The sequence below is a fragment of the Nesoenas mayeri genome, assembly GCF_963082525.1.
Source record: "Nesoenas mayeri genome assembly, chromosome: 5".
In the NCBI taxonomy this organism is placed as follows: Eukaryota; Metazoa; Chordata; class Aves; order Columbiformes; family Columbidae; genus Nesoenas; species Nesoenas mayeri.
In genome coordinates, this window is record NC_137548.1 from 17,078,668 (window position 1) to 17,093,888 (window position 15,221).

The 15,221-nt window shown below is 45.5% G+C and overlaps 1 protein-coding gene across 4 annotated transcripts in view; it reads left to right on the forward strand.

Moving 5' to 3' along the window:
• The first annotated feature begins 2,062 nt into the window (after window positions 1–2,062).
• ITPK1 (inositol-tetrakisphosphate 1-kinase) overlaps window positions 2,063–15,221 on the forward strand; it is a 149,755-nt gene continuing 136,596 nt past the window's right edge. The window contains exons 1-2 of one of the 4 annotated variants that reach the window (XM_080345054.1): window positions 2,063–2,227; window positions 2,554–2,754. In XM_080345054.1, coding sequence (XP_080201180.1) covers window positions 2,660–2,754 — 95 coding nt within the window. In that variant the 5' untranslated portion in view covers window positions 2,063–2,227; window positions 2,554–2,659. Of the gene's footprint in view, window positions 2,228–2,256; window positions 2,391–2,553; window positions 2,755–15,221 lie in introns of those variants that run through there. The other 3 variants (XM_080345055.1, XM_080345056.1, XM_080345057.1) reach the window with 3 other exon arrangements.

Genomic DNA, 15,221 nt, shown 5'->3' on the forward strand with positions numbered 1-15,221 from the left:
ACCCAAAGCAATTTGTTTCAGAATGCTTACTGAATTTTGATAATGTCTTGCATTTGGACCTTTTTGAGTTACAAATTTTCCTGAAGTTACCACGCTTCCCTGAAATGTTTAAATATCAGTGGAACATTCTGCAGCAGGAATCATGCTATCAAAATACATCTACTAAGTCTAGTTATGTTACTTAATGAATTGTGCAAAAATGTGTGAATATGATTAAAAGTGCTGTGAAAAGTGAGTTATATCAGTAGCAAATAATTTAAGATGGAGAAAAAGAAACATATCTGTTTCTCAAAACCACCAGGAATGGAGAAAAGCTAGTAAAAATATATGTATAATATATATTTTAAAATATTTATATGTTTTGAATATATATAGATATAATTTCTATATAAAATGAAGTAAAGTAGTAAAATATTATACACATTTTCAGAAAACATTGGCATGAGCTGTTTGTGGGTCATTCCACACCCTGACTACTTTCTAGTATACTCTTGGCTTAGAATGACTTCACTGCTCACATAAATAATGGCAGGAATGTAAAATGGTCTCTACCTACTCCCCAGGTCAATGACCCCTTTAGTATTTCTTAAGGCTTTCCTGGCTCTTCCCCTTCTTTCCTCTGAATGGATGGTTCTACCACTTTTCCCGTACTCTGATGAAGTTATTAAACAGCATTTGTTGTGACACTGTGAGTCAGCAGAACTCGCTGAGCAGTTTCAGCTGTACGGGGCTCCAAGCCTGGTTCACAAAAAGCATCACCGTAGGAGCATCAGCTGCATCTCAGTTCCAGATTGCAGGTACTGCCAACCACTCTGTGAAAGACATAATTATTATAAAAGCTATGCTTTCCATTTGCAAAGAGATAGCAAAAAATGTTCAGGCTGGATGACGCTCATTTCGGATGGAGAAACAAAGATGGGAAAATTACACTTGCGCTGTGAGATACCACAGTAATTCAGACTGGAATATTCTTCCTCTGAAATGAAGCACAGAACAGCTGCCTCGGCATTTAAGAATGCCAACCCAAAAATCAGAACGCCAGCTCATGCTGGCGATTGCCTGCCTTCGCCTGCCTCCTGGGTAAAAAAAAAAAGCTGAATAAGAAATAGCTGTTATTGAAACTTCTGTTAAATCCTTACAGATACTTGTCAAATGCTGGAAGAAGGTAAATTGGTTTTGCTTTGAAAACTGATATATACTGGAGTCTTTTTTCTGCGAAAGATGTACACCCTTGTACTGAATAACCATTTTTAGTAGTTCTAATAGGAAAGATAAGTGGCTGTATAAACTGTTCTTCCTTTGGAAACCAGAATTAGACGGCTCGTCGACAGGCTTCACTCCGGCGGCACTGGCCGCCTCCGGCTCCGGTGCCCGGGCGAGCCCAGCGGGGTGTGCGCCAGCATCCGCCCGCCCGGCAGCACGGCACGGCACGGCCAACCGCGCCGGGGGAAAGGGGCGCCCGGGCCGAGGCCGAGCGTGGAGGAGGAAGGGTTTGCCCATCGGAAGCACGACCCGTGCCCTCGCCGCGGACCCCTGGGAGTTGCCACCCGCTGTCGCCTGGATCGGTTCAAACGCAGGCACGGGCACAGCGTGCCCCGATTGTCACTGCAGACAGCCGAGCCCGCGTTTTGCCCCTTCTCCAGGCAGCCGCTTTCTGGCAAGGAGCGGGGCGGGCCCTCCCGCGAACACGGCTCGGCGGGCAGACCCTGGACCCCCGCCCGACAGCGGCTCCGGGGAGGGCCGGAGGATGCCCCTCGCCGTGCCGGCAGCAGGCTGCGGCGGGCAGGGCCACAGGGGAGAGGGGTGAGGGCGGCGCAAACACCAGCTCCAAACCGAGCCCGGCCCAGGGCTGTGCCGGCACATCTCGTTGCCCCCGGGCGAGCCCAGCACGGGCACTGTCTCTTTAAGGCGAGGGCGCGGCCCCGGCCGCCCCCTGCTGGCGGCGGTGCGGCGGGCAGCGTGCCCGCGGCGCGGGGCGGGCGGCGCCCCTCGGTGCGAGCGGGGCCGCGGCGCGGCGGGTGTGTCCTGGCGTTACCCGCCCGCCCCTGTGCTGTGGGCCGGGAGCGAGGAGGGGAGGGGACGAGCCGGAGGAGGAGGAGGAAGTGGAGGTGGCTGCGAATAGCGGGCAAATGGGGAGCTGAGCGGCTGCAGCAGCACCGCGGCCGCGCAGCAGCAGGAGCAGCAGCAGCAGCAGCAGCGGGCGGGCTCGGAGGCGAGCCGGCGTGGGGTCCGTGCGGGCGGAGGCGGCCCGGGAGAGGGGCAGCGGGCGCTGCGACGGGTGGCGCTGGGCGGGCAGCATGCTCGGCTGGCCGCTCCGGGGCTGGCAGCGGGCGAGCGTGCTGGCGAGGGTGGCGGCTCTCCCGCCGACGGAGGCAGCTCTGCCCGGCTCGGTGAGCTGCCGCCGGAGCGGGGCAAGGCCTGCCGGGCACTGCACGCCGCTCGCCGGCGGAGGCTGCGCCTGGCGCGGCTCAGCGGCGCAGGCCGGGCGAGTGGGGGGTAGCGCCGGCGTTCCCCGCGGCGAACCGACTGATTTTCCTTTCTCTTTTCTTAAAGCCGTCGTTCCGCAGGCGGCGAGTGCGAGCGGTAGCCGGGCTGCCCCCACCGCCCCGGGCTGACCCTCATCGTTGCGGGGCGACCGCCGCCTCTCCGGACCGGCACCATGCAGACCTTCCTGAAGGGGAAGCGGGTGGGCTACTGGCTGAGCGAGAAGAAGATCAGGAAGCTGAATTTCCAGGCCTTCGCCGAGCTGTGTCGGTAAGAAGGCGGCCCTGGCCGCGGGGAGCGCCGGCGCGGCAGCCGAGGCGGTTGGGCGGGCGGCGGCCGAGGGGCGCGGCGGCCCCGGGATGGGGCTGGGGCCGGGTCGGGGCCGCTCCGGGTTCGGCCGTGGCCTGTTCCGACCCTCGGGCGTTTTGTACTCGGTGCGTGATGCCCTTCGGCCGCCTCCCCCCGGGAGGACCGAGGGCAGGCAGGGCTGGCTGGTGCCCTCCGGGCTCCCCGCTCCGTGCCCGCGGGGACGCGGCTGAGCTTGCCCGCCTCCCGCTCACCTGGGCGGCTGCCGCGCTCCGGGAAGCCCGGTCTGTGCGTGTGTGCGGGACCGGCACAGCCGCCCCGCTAAACTTCTGTCTGCTGCTCGCCGAGGGGTCTCAAGTATTCCCCGTGAAATCGTCTTACTTAGGATCTCTGCGGACCCTGCGAAGGTTTGGACCTGAAACAGATTTATTATTAGGAAGAGTTAAATGACTGGGAATAACTTTGCTTCACGTTGCGCAAAAGCACGTGAAATTAAGGCTATATGAACCGCTGAGTGAGCTTGTATTCTCCCGAATGAGGTGTCTGAAGGTGGTATAAGTGTATCTGTTTTCTGCGGACCCTGAGGTAAAGGTTAGTTTGATAAGCTGTAATTAGACTTTATCTGAATAGCTTAGAGGATAATATGTGCAGTATGTTACACAGTTTTATTATTTAATTGGACAGGTAAGCGCCCACGTGTGTCCGAGGTCTTGTGATGCATGCGTTACAGCTTCTGATAGTGAATAACAGTTTTTTCTTATTTATTTCATTATAATATTAAGTTTATAACAGGAACGTGAAGTTAAGTTTGATAACTGAAAATACTCTAACCCATGTTCTGGTTTCAATGAAGCCTGTTCAGACTTTGCAGGATATATTCTATGAGTCTTCAAATATGTTTTATTAAGGCATGTCATGCTAAGAACACAAATCCCTGTGACGTTTCTGTTGGCAGCACTTGCTCCTTTCTGTAAAGATGAAGGAGGCAGAAGAAACAGAAAACTATTTTGAGGAAGCGACAGAAGCATTTACATCAGCGTGTGTTCTTGGCACTCTGTATCCTCTGTCAAACTGCAGCAAAACTTTAACTAGAGTTTTTTAAAGTATAGAAAAGGCTGCAGGTTGTCAGTTAATGTGTTTTTTTAAATTTCACGTGATTGTCCAAACAAAATACTTTTGGATGAATAACACTAGGGTTTGACCTTGCCTAAGAGATTTTTGGTCAGGTTTTGTAGGACAGAAAAATACATTTCAGCCTCTGATAACTAAAATATTATTTTTATGGCCTTGAGGTTTGATATAGGTTGATTTTCATGCACAGAAACTAAGGGAAATCTGAGATAATATGTAAAAAGCTTTTTGTAGCAATTTGTCTTTAATTCTTGGTATTATGTGCTGTACATTCTTATGTTTAGGGATCTCCAAAACTGACTTTTTGCCCAAGTGTCCTTGTTGCTCTTTTTGACTAGGTTCTTTGCTTAAGTTTTCTCTGCTTCAGAAATTACTAACACTTGTGTTATATAACATGAATCTACAATTTCTTTGTGTACTGTACAAATTTATTAATAGTTTTAGGTCCTTGCAGTGCTGTGAAAATTGAACCCAAAGTGTCTCTCTTGCTACACGCTACTAATTTCTTGATGAAAATTAGGCTATCTCATTCTGTACAGGCTAAGCTCACTTTGTACATTTACAGACATTGGTCTGTTCGATCATGCTTTAATGTTTTTAAAAGTATTTAATATTAGCTGTTCTGTAGAAGCAGAATTAAGTGTTTGGTTTAAAGATCAGTAAAGTCACTGGAACAAGTTGCGCTGATGTCTTGGATGCTCTTTTCCTTCCTGGTAACTTCCATTTACACCAGTGGGAGGCTGCATTCATTTAGGCAAGACTTTCACGTATTTTAGGCATAATATCTACTTGATTACTTGCGTGTTTGTAAGCTTTTATTGCTGTAGAAAAGTGGCACGAAACTCAAGAAATATTGTGTATGGTAGGAAATAAGGTAAGCTTACTCATTCCTGTCCAGTGATTCATGCATTAGAGTGGACTCTGTTTCTGTCCGTCTACTCTATGTACTTTATGGTGACTGTTACTTGGAATTTATTTGCCTGTTGCCTAGAGATATACTTTCTGGATGACTACAAAGTTCAGTTTTGCTTGTATGGGTTTGCAATGAAGCAGTTATGTAATCCAGGGAAGTAAGAGAAGCCTCCTAATGAACTGTAGCACGCTGGCTTTAAATCAGGAGTATTGTTAGGATGAGAAAAAACTTCATTTCTTTGCAGTCACTTCTAGTGTAAAACACTGATATCCTAAAGGCATCATGGATGGATGTTTCAAAATTTGTTTGAACCATCCTCTGAGAGAGAGTCTTCAGTCCTAAAATTACATTTGGCCCTTTGAAGGCCACTGCAAGGCTGATGTGACCCCCCTGTGAAAATGAGTTTGACACCCCTGGTCTAAGTGAGGAACCTCTTTCTTAAGAGGGGTTCCAGGTTTTGTCTCCAGCAACACTCCTACGCTGAAATGTTGTTATATTGTCATAGCTGAAATGTGACACGAGCGAGCGCGAGTGGACCAGGAATTAAGGTGCTGCATTGAGGCACGGGCAGGCTTACCTTCGGGTGTCTGCTCTGCAAAGACTAGGCAGGTCCCTTAAATACTTCCCTCATGTTTGTATCCATTTTTAAACTGCCACTTGGACTGCTGGGCTTCAGTAGGTTTCCCTGTTAAATTTTGGCATCTGAATTCCCCGGCTTTCTTACTGGAGAACTTAGGCGCACCTGCCTTCCTTTCCTTAAAATTTTCACTCGATTATGTAAAGTTCTGGTAACATGTGTGACTGGCATGCCATCTGTCATGCCTGAACGCAGTGTCTTGGGGCTTTTGCCTAATCTTGCCAAGGTAATCTTTGTATCAAAGGCCTTTGAGCTCACCTGTACTTTTGGTCCTTGCTATGGCACACTAGATACGTCCTTCCTGAGCTGTATTCTTCATAGAGCGTAACAGCCTTGGCCATGCCCTCCCGGTGTAGCCCAAGGAGATGAAAGCAGTGCCTGTGGTAGTATCTACCTCCACATTTATAGCCCAGACCAGTGGTTCCCAAATTTCTGGGTGGCAGCCCTTAATGCTTCTACATCTTTTTCAGGCTTCTGAGTGGTGTGGTGAGCAAAAAGGCAGCGTGGTCTCACAGGCCTGTTGCAGAGGGATCAGTGGTCTCTGGGTAGCACCTTGGGAGCTGTTAACCTGAAGGAGAGAGCACTTGCCTGGCAAGTGGAAAGCCTGGTTTCCAGCTTGCAGCTGGTGTCTCCCAAGGGAGACTGAACCTGAAGATGTGCCAGGCTCACTCTGATCCGCTGGCTCAACCTGCCGCTGTGTATAGAGAGGAATGTGAGCTCCCGCCCCAGTGCCAGGAGAGCCATCCCCTGTGCCTTGTCTGTAGTGCTGTGGCTGAGGCATTTCTTTGGCATGAGGTGCGTCCTCAGTTTTGGTCTCTGCTTCCCCCAGCAGTTTTCGGTTCCACACAGCAGCTCCTTTCTACATAAGCAATGGTGGAGTAAGACTTTGGTGCTGCTTTCTGTGCATCAATATGGTTTCAGCAAGGAGAAAAAAGTCTTTGCCTAGCTGATGAGAGGGCATTCCTGTTTGAATTGTGATGTGGGATTGAGCTCTTCTGTATAGAACAGGGCATTTGGTACAGGCTTCTTATCTCTTTAGCTAATGTATTAGTCAGGAGAAAGTTTAAAAAGCTACTGCTTCCAAACTATCCTGTGCTTTTGAGTGATGCTGCTAGCTTGAACTTGGAATTATTTCCATGCTAACATATATGCCACAGCTGCAAGTTCCCTGACTAGGGCCCCTTATGGGACTGCAGTGTGCAAATGTCTCGTTTGTGCATCTCCAGTAGACTTTCCTGTGGGCTTTTTACGTTCAGCTCCACCAAGATGATGGCACAGTCTGAGATTTACGTAGCTGGTTATTAGCAAAATATAGAGTATCTGTAGCCTGCTAAAAAGTAATACAAGGTTTCTAGAGACTCCTAATGGAGAATTTAGGAGCTTGGGATGTGTGTGGTTCTGCAGTTGTCATGTGCCGCTGCCACTGCTGATAGGAAGAGTTCCTCCTTCCTCTAGCTGCTTGGTCTCATCCTCTGTCTCAAGCTGGGTTTAGTAGTTATGCGATTGGTAAAGATTCTCAATCCAATCAATTCCCTGCTCGTGACATTGACATTGGAGTGGTTGTCACCGTGCAGGTGCACGAGCACTAATACAGGGTTAGAGAGATGGAGGTGCCCCATTCCATCACAGAGATGACAGAGCTGTGATGTGAATTGCAGATGGTGGTAAAGACTCTTGGAAACCCATATTATCCTTTTGTAAGGTACGCATAGATGTTCTGCCAGGTCTCTCTGGATGTTGTGGATAAAAAGACTCCTGTTCACGACATATGAGGAGTGGTGGTGGTAGAATAGAAAAATGCATATATCTCTTCAGAAAATGAGTTGCGTGTGTTTGACACCAGCTCAGATTAGTGAGGTGCAGCCATTTACAAAGGGCTTTTCACTCTATAAAAGCCTCCATTTCCTTGGTAGTTGTTCTACATGTCATCTGTTAATAGAGTCTCTTCTGGGAGCCAGAGAGATGCAAGGTAGTAAGGTTAAGGCAATGTGAATAAGTTGCAGGGATATGAGGTGAAGTGAATATGCTTGATCCAAGAGGAGATAATTTATAGCCACCCCATTCTGAATGATAAACTACTTCTCAGTTATTTTGGGCAAAAGCATTCACATGTACAACTTGCGAGTCTGCATGGTAATGTAGCTTTTCTGTGTAGCTATGTACGTAATGAATATGTGAGTCAGAATTTCCTCTTTATAGTGTGTAGAAAATCAATAGCGTAGGAGCTGAAGATTTGCCTGAAGATGTAATCCGTGTCATAATAAACCCTCTCATTTGACAGACAAAAGTACTGTGCTCGTGCATCTTAATGCCTATATTATTTATGATCAGGTTTTATTATGCGGTATTTTTTTCATAAAAGCAGGGGGAGCATCTGAGAAGAAAAAGTTCTTGGGAAATTATAGAAATTCTAAGAAAGCCAAATTCTGTCCACAAAAGAAGAAAATGGAACTGACGTAATTGAGAATGTCTTCTAGGAAAGCCCAGTTGTCTTTATTTATTTATTTATTTATTTTCTAGTGAGTAAGCTGAATTGTCCTCTTCTTTCCTTGGGAGACCATCCATGACAAACTGATCACGTTCATTGACACACAAGAAGCAAACGCTTCTTGGTCTGGTTTGGATTGTCAGGTGCTACTCACTGCCAAAGACTGTTCTGAAACTTGAGATGATGTTCTTGAATTGCTGCCTGCATCAGTTCAGCACGTTTGGGTTTTATGCAAGGGGATGCACGTCTCTTTGGGTGTGTAGCTCCTGGTAGAGCGTACCTCACCTGTGCTGGAGATCGTCTGGGTATGACAGGTCACTGTGGTGGATTGGTTCTTGTGGGTGTTTTTTGTGTTTTCTTTTTTTGCTTGGTTGTTTTTTATTATTATTATTATTTTTTGTTGTTGTTGTGTTAAGATGAAGCTATTTTGATGCAGATACCATATAGATCTGTTAAGCATAGCAAACAATGATTTTTTTTTCCTACCAAACTATTAGCATTCCTAATTTAAATTTGTGTGACTCGAACTTCTTTGTTTTTCAAATTTTCTTTAAGCTAAATTGATTCTTCAGCTTCTGCCCATTTTATTTCTGCGATAGTTAAGCCGCCTTTTAGCACATATGAGAAGCTACTCTGTTTAGTAAATCTACCATAACATGGTAAACACTCTTGTCAGTGCTGTAGGTCTATATGGCTTTCTTCTTCTCTTCTAAACTTTGTGGTCTCTTGTGTGCCATGGCCTGGACGCAAGAACCTAAACATGAGTTTTAAGATAGATTTAAGAATAATGCTGGTTTGAGGGTATTAAATTAATCTGTTTCTTTATATAGCAGGTCATGAAGTATATTGCATATTTTTTCCAGGAAGGACTCGGGGGATTTTCTTTAAGCCCAATTCCCCATGAAAAAAACCTAAATACTACTTTTGTTAAATGCCTGGCTTGTGCCAGTTAGCTTTTACAGCCTTAAAAGCCATAAAAATAAAATGTAGGTGTGCTGATCAATAGCTCCCATTGTTGTTTGTCTTAGTCTGAAATACTATATCATGAGAAGTAACTGGGAGCCGGATGTATGGGTAAGTTTCTTTTACATCAGCTCTAACAAAGACAACTAGCCTGATGTTAGAAGTTATACTAAGGCATGAAAAAGTGTTGAAGCTAGTAGCAAAACCCCTGTGTATTTCTTGAAGGAAAAGTTCAGTGTATTTCTGGGTTCCTGCCCATTCTTCCAGTAGTCTGTAGAGAAGCCTGTACATCCCGAAATAACTGGATGTATGTGCATTTTCTTAATCTCTGAGAGCACTTAGTGGTCAGCATCCCTCTCACAAAAAGCTTCCTGGGTTTTGTTTACAGAACTATTTCACGGGAACATGGAGCGCAGCCACTCAGCGCCAGAAGGGACTGTAACAATCACCCTTTCATAGCGGCTCCGTTTCATCATCTAGCAATCATTTACCTCAGGTTCAGGAAGTTTGCGTCCTCCCCGTGGCACATCCCTTTACCACAAACTGTTTGAAATCATATGCAGCAAGGAGCAATAATACGGCTGGTCAGGTGGCAGCTCTTCAGAGAAGGATCTGCATTCTTCTGCAGATCGCAGGCTGTATACAAATTGACGTTATTGCCAGAAGAAAAGGCAAATGTCATATTGGGGTACACAAGTTGGAACACAGCCTGAAAAGCACATGGAGTCATGTCTCCATTCTGCACAGCACTGATAAGGCTGCTGCTGCAGCAGCCTCACCTACTGCCTTTGGTTCAGGGCATGGCATTTCAAGGAAAAGGCAGATCAGCTGGAAAGTGTCCAAAAGAGAGTAATAAGAGGGATCAGAGGTCTTGAAAATACGGTGTGTTTTACTGCATTATTCAGCATAAAGAAAAGGAGGCTGGAGATGGATTTTTAGACACTGTAAAAAAGCTATTGTGGGGGAAAAAAAATAAAAACAACAACAAAACCAAAATGCAACAAACAAAAAACCCTCCAAAGCATTATATTCCCCAGCTCCACTGTAGGCAGGAAGAAAAAAAAAGTAGTGGGCTTCAACTGGGCCAAGAAGGAGGGATGCTAGTTAAGTGGAAAAGATGCCCTGGTTACCTAGGTAAGCAGTGGAATTTGCTTGAGACTGCTAAGGACTAGTTGGGACAAACATGCTGGGAATGACATGGGCCTGTGGTTCTGTTTCAGAGCAGAGATGTTGACCTCTCCTGAGGTCACTGCTGTCCTGGTTTGGTCCAATCTGTAAAAGTGCAGAAGGTGTCCGAGAAACAATTCTTTGTGTACATCAAGTATTTTGAACTGCCTTTACTAATTCAGGAGTCATGACTTGGGAAGTCTAGGTGTGCAGTCTAAACGTGGGCAGCTTTTTCAAATATATAGGCTCAACCTGAGAGGGCTGTCAGAGATGACGGAAGGTGTTTGCTGTGCACCTGGGAAGCACTGATTGACAGTATATCTCATGATATTGGCCAGATAATGTGCTTTTCATCTCAACAGTTGATGCTTTTTGTGAGGTGACATTCTTGAACGTGTTCCAAGGAAACAAGGAAGCAGAACATATGAAACACGCTAATTTGAGTGTGATAATGGGTAAAATAAGCACCTGTTCTGGGCACATCTGTGCCGTAGTGCTGTGGAACAAACCCTCCTCTGTCTGGTTATCTTCTTTTTCTCATTTTTGAGTTCAGCGTTCAATCCTTGAAACAATGGTTTGTTTTGTACTGATGGAATTTAACTCTGCTCAGAAAGAGTTATGCCCTTTATGCAATCAAGGAGAACACTACTGATACCTCTGTACTGCCCAATTACAATATATGTACTAGTTAGTATTCTCTCTTTCTGCAGAGAGAAATCCTATTTGGAGGACAACTGCATACTTTTAAGAATGGCTTTCAAAATGACTGAGTTTCATTGTGGGGGAATGTCCTTTAGTTCCAAGTAAAACGTCCTTAGTTGTATTCTCTTTCCTCCCAACCACAGTGCTGGGGCTGTTTTGACTGGGGCTCCCTGCCACTTGTGCAGATTCTGGCTTCGGGGACCCGAAGCATAAGTCTGCTCTTGGCCGTGTGGGCAGGAGGGTCTGTGTCCTTGAGGCTGCTCTGAGGGCTCCCAGGGATCCGACCTGGAGGGTGAAGAAAGCAGTGTTTCTAGAGCTAATGGCACTTTCAGGAAGGTAATTGGCAGAGCCAGGCCCAGAACTTGGAATCGCGTTCAGTTCACATTGAGCTGTTTAATCCTCTCCCCTTGGATGCCAGTTAGTAAAGATGTATAATGCGTCTCATTTTGGCTTGTCACATACTGCTGAGCCATGCTTGCTTGGAAGAATTTGAAGTCGGTCTTTCTTCCTCAAAAAACAGGCTTATTTTCTCTCTTCATCGCACTCCTCTTCCTCCTTGTCAACAAGCCCTCTTTAGTCCTTTTCCTCTGTAATGCATTGATTCTCTGTGTTCGATCTGTGTCCCTAGGCCTTGCTTCATTAAAATGAATTCTCCATAGTGCTCCTGGCAAAGGGGGAAAAAATACTTGAATGAGACATGTCTGTAGCAAAAGACAAAACAACTAAATCTTGAGCTGTGAAGCTGGGATGCTCCTGGTAGTCGTCCTGAAGGCCCATGTTTGTCCTGTCTGACCACACCACAAATGTGTGTGCACGTTGAGGGAGTCTCTCCCCCTTGAAGAGTGCTAATGGGCTAAAAATTGGTGCTTTGAGAGACCTGGTTTGAGGTGAGTATTTTTGCCAAAAACAACATAGTCGTCTTTTTCTGAAATCATGTGGTTTAAAGTTTTAGTGACTTCTGCTACTTTCTGTAATTTCCCCCCAATGTTAGGTGGGATGTAAGTACATGTACTGGTGTAAGTGGGTTGTCTTACAGCAGAAGGAAATAGTTCAGAGGATTCTTTGGAAATAAGGCCTTTGACACTGGATGTTTTAGTGCTTAGTAATGGCTCTCACTGCCTAACCTTGATAAAGTTATCTGCATGTTGGGGCAACTGCTTAATAGCTGATAGAACAGGTGATGTCTGGGGTGATTAATGGTGCTGGAATGAAATGATATCGTAAAGGTCTACTCATGACGTGCCATGCTGGCCCCATCAGCAGCCCTTTCTCCCTCCCACTCTGAAATGAGTTGCCTGGTTACAAGAACTGGTGTGATGACTAGGCGTATTCCTTATCTTGTCAACCTGGTTTCACTACAAGGCTTAAAAGTATCGTCATTTGTGTATGTGGGCTATGAAACACTGCCTGTTTCATCAATATGCGATGTTTTAGTGAGTCCAGCAGTGACCACTTAAACCCAATTGAGTGTGTTATCTCTAAAACGTGTTTCCGTGAGAATCTTGGTTATTTCATTGTGGATAAAAAACCAACCACAGAGATGAATGTAAATACTGGTAACTGTTGCTCTTTAGCTGTATCTGCATGCCATACAGCTGTGTGTAGATGCTTCTTTGCTCATGAAAATGCTATTTCTTTGTGTTACAAAAACATGTCTTATTTCAGGAGATTTTACAGGCTGAAGATCCACCCTCTCTGCCCGCTGGTGCAGCCACTATGAGCTCTGCTTGCTGCTGTTTGAATGGCGAGGAGGTGGCATGGGGTAATGGTGAGGTTACTTCCATACAAGTTGACCTGTGTGTTCTGTTTTGTAGCAGAGGCCCTGACTGCTGGGAGGTGTTCTGGTTGACAGGCCAGCCAAACAGACCTGAACCCGGCCAGCCAGCACCTGGACGATGGTTGTAGCAGATGGTTAGAGAAAGGATGAGGCACAGAGCAAATGTGCTCACCTTCCCCCTGGCACACCCTCTTGCCTTCTGTCAGTTGCTGGTTTACAGACTCTGGTGGCAGCAATAGTATCTGTGGCACCGTATCTAACAGCCACAGATGGATCTGCTGCATAAACCTTTCAATGCATTTTTGAGCTCGCTCTAATTCCTAACATCACAGGAACGTAAAGAGGCTATCGGCACTTGTTTGCTATTCTCTAGTTTTGCTGTGAGTAAAACATGATCGAATATAAATTTGCTTCATTTTGTTGTTTGTTTTCTTTTTTATAAACCTGTAAAGAAATAGGCATTACTTATCTCTAAGCGGATGTATATGTGTTCATGCCACTAAAACACTCTGGCTCTTTAACAATTAAAAAAATAATTTCTGTCAAGATGTCGTAACAAGTTCAGACGTCACATGTTCTTCCCCAAAGAGAAAAGACTTTCCTGCTAAAAATAAAAAAGCTTGCAGAAAAGGGAGAAGGAGGAACTTAGAAGCTGGGTACAGCTTAGAAGCTGTCTTCTAAATTCATCTAGTGCATGCAGTCTGTGATTTACAACCAACAGTGGGGTTTGTGGAACCTAAAAACCTCTTGTAATTGAAGAGAGGCGAGTATCCAGATCCACATGTGCTGCTTGACCAGGTTAAGTGGTAACATAGCAGAAGAACACTCCAAAACCAAAGTACAATATTCATACTGCCATAGTAGCAGAAGCCCTGCCTCTGTAGCATTTATGCCAAATGAACAATTCATTTTTGAGTAAAATCTGCGCCTGTCTTTTGCCTAATATTGGGAGCATTGGAATTTTTCTTGTCTTTCTGTTGGTTTTCAGTTAACATTGCCTTTCTGTATTTTCAAATATGGCTTTGAGAGTTGGTTCAACTCAGTATTCTTTCACACTGTTTTCTAAAATAGAGTTTCTTTGCCAGTCAGTCTTTAAGCACAGACTTGTATGCATTCGGACCAGCCTCATGGTTTTAGAGTTGCTGCGCTGTCTGGCACAGGTACATACAGATAATGTGTCGACTCATGGTGTTTCCATCACGTGTGGCTTTAACATTAGTGTCCTGTGTGATATAGTCTGGGTAAACCACGTTATTGGAGGCTCTTTACAAGGCCCCCTGGTATGACAGAGCTGTGTACGAAGTGCAGCATTTAGATACGCTTGCTAGTTGGAGGGGTGGGAAGAGGAGGATAGAGGGAGCTTGTTCTAAGGTCGCCTGTGGTGCTGCTCTTGTTTTGCCGACAAAGAGGGAGCTTAATTCACTGGAGCTGTCAATCTGGTAGTTCTCAAGCACTGAAAGAAAACTCCTGTAAACGTGTATGTGAGGGAGGAAAGGGAAAAAGAAACTAAGCAGATCTACTGTTTTAATGAAAGGCTGATGGCAAAAAAACCAAAAGTATTTGTAGTTGTGGACCTGCACCCTGTATCTAGCAGAAAAGGGGAAAGCATAGGAGTAAAAGGGGAGAAAAATCGCTGCTGACACATAGGGTTAGAGCACCGTGTGCTGTGCTAAGAGTACATGATGATAAAATTGAGCAGCACCTTTTGTCACTCAGAAGTTTACTTTTTCAAAACCACCACCTTTTAAAGGTGGTTGCATCTGTGGAAAGAAAATGGTTTGCACTGTGCCTCTTGCTGTTCCTGGTTCCATGGATTGCAAGTGGGAGCTGGGACTATGAAGGAAAAGAGATCTGTTTGCAGGGGACAAGCACTGGATGGGGTTCTATTTTGACTTTGGGGCTTGACATTTTTCTGTAACCTTTTCTTCTGTCTGAAGGAGTAGATCAAAGTTCCGGGGATTCTGTGCAGGCTGGAGTGATTTTCAAGTGAGTAGAGTTTTTTGACCTTTTTCTTGGCCTTTACAGAAGGCCTTTACAAAATTTTAGTACACTTTGAGGAATACAAAGTATAGGCTTGCTGCTAGATAGGGGTTGAAGCTCCATCTTCTTTCTGTTTCTGATGCTATTTTAGTTCTCAGTTCTCAGCATCTGGGAGAATTTGTGCTTTGAATTTTCCTTTATTCACTGTTCAGTAGAGTGAAGAATCTTTGGTCATAGACATTCCCAAGTTTAAATGGCTTTTGTTTGGGACTTTGTTTCAGGAACTCTCCCTTGATGTCCTTTCTGATTCCTTTGTTAGTGCCATGTGATCATAGCTTTACTCTTCATTGCTTACTAGTGATGGATTGCCTGTTTTCAGATAGCATTGCTCCTCAAGGTAGAGCTTTCTTGTGGATCAGAACTTTTTTGTTTGTTTTCTCAGTAAAAACAATGGATCTTACTATTGTCTGGTCTAAAGGCAATTTAAAGACTCTCTTGGCTATCTTTTCCTTAAAGTATATAAGGTTATTGCTGGCTCTGGGTTTTGTAATAAAACCATATGGATCTTTAGCATATCAGTTCATGTCTCTGGAGAGCAGAGAAGACTTTACTTGACTGATGCTGATCTGCTGCTGTGTTTTAATTGTGAATGTTTCTAAGAGACTGGTAGGAT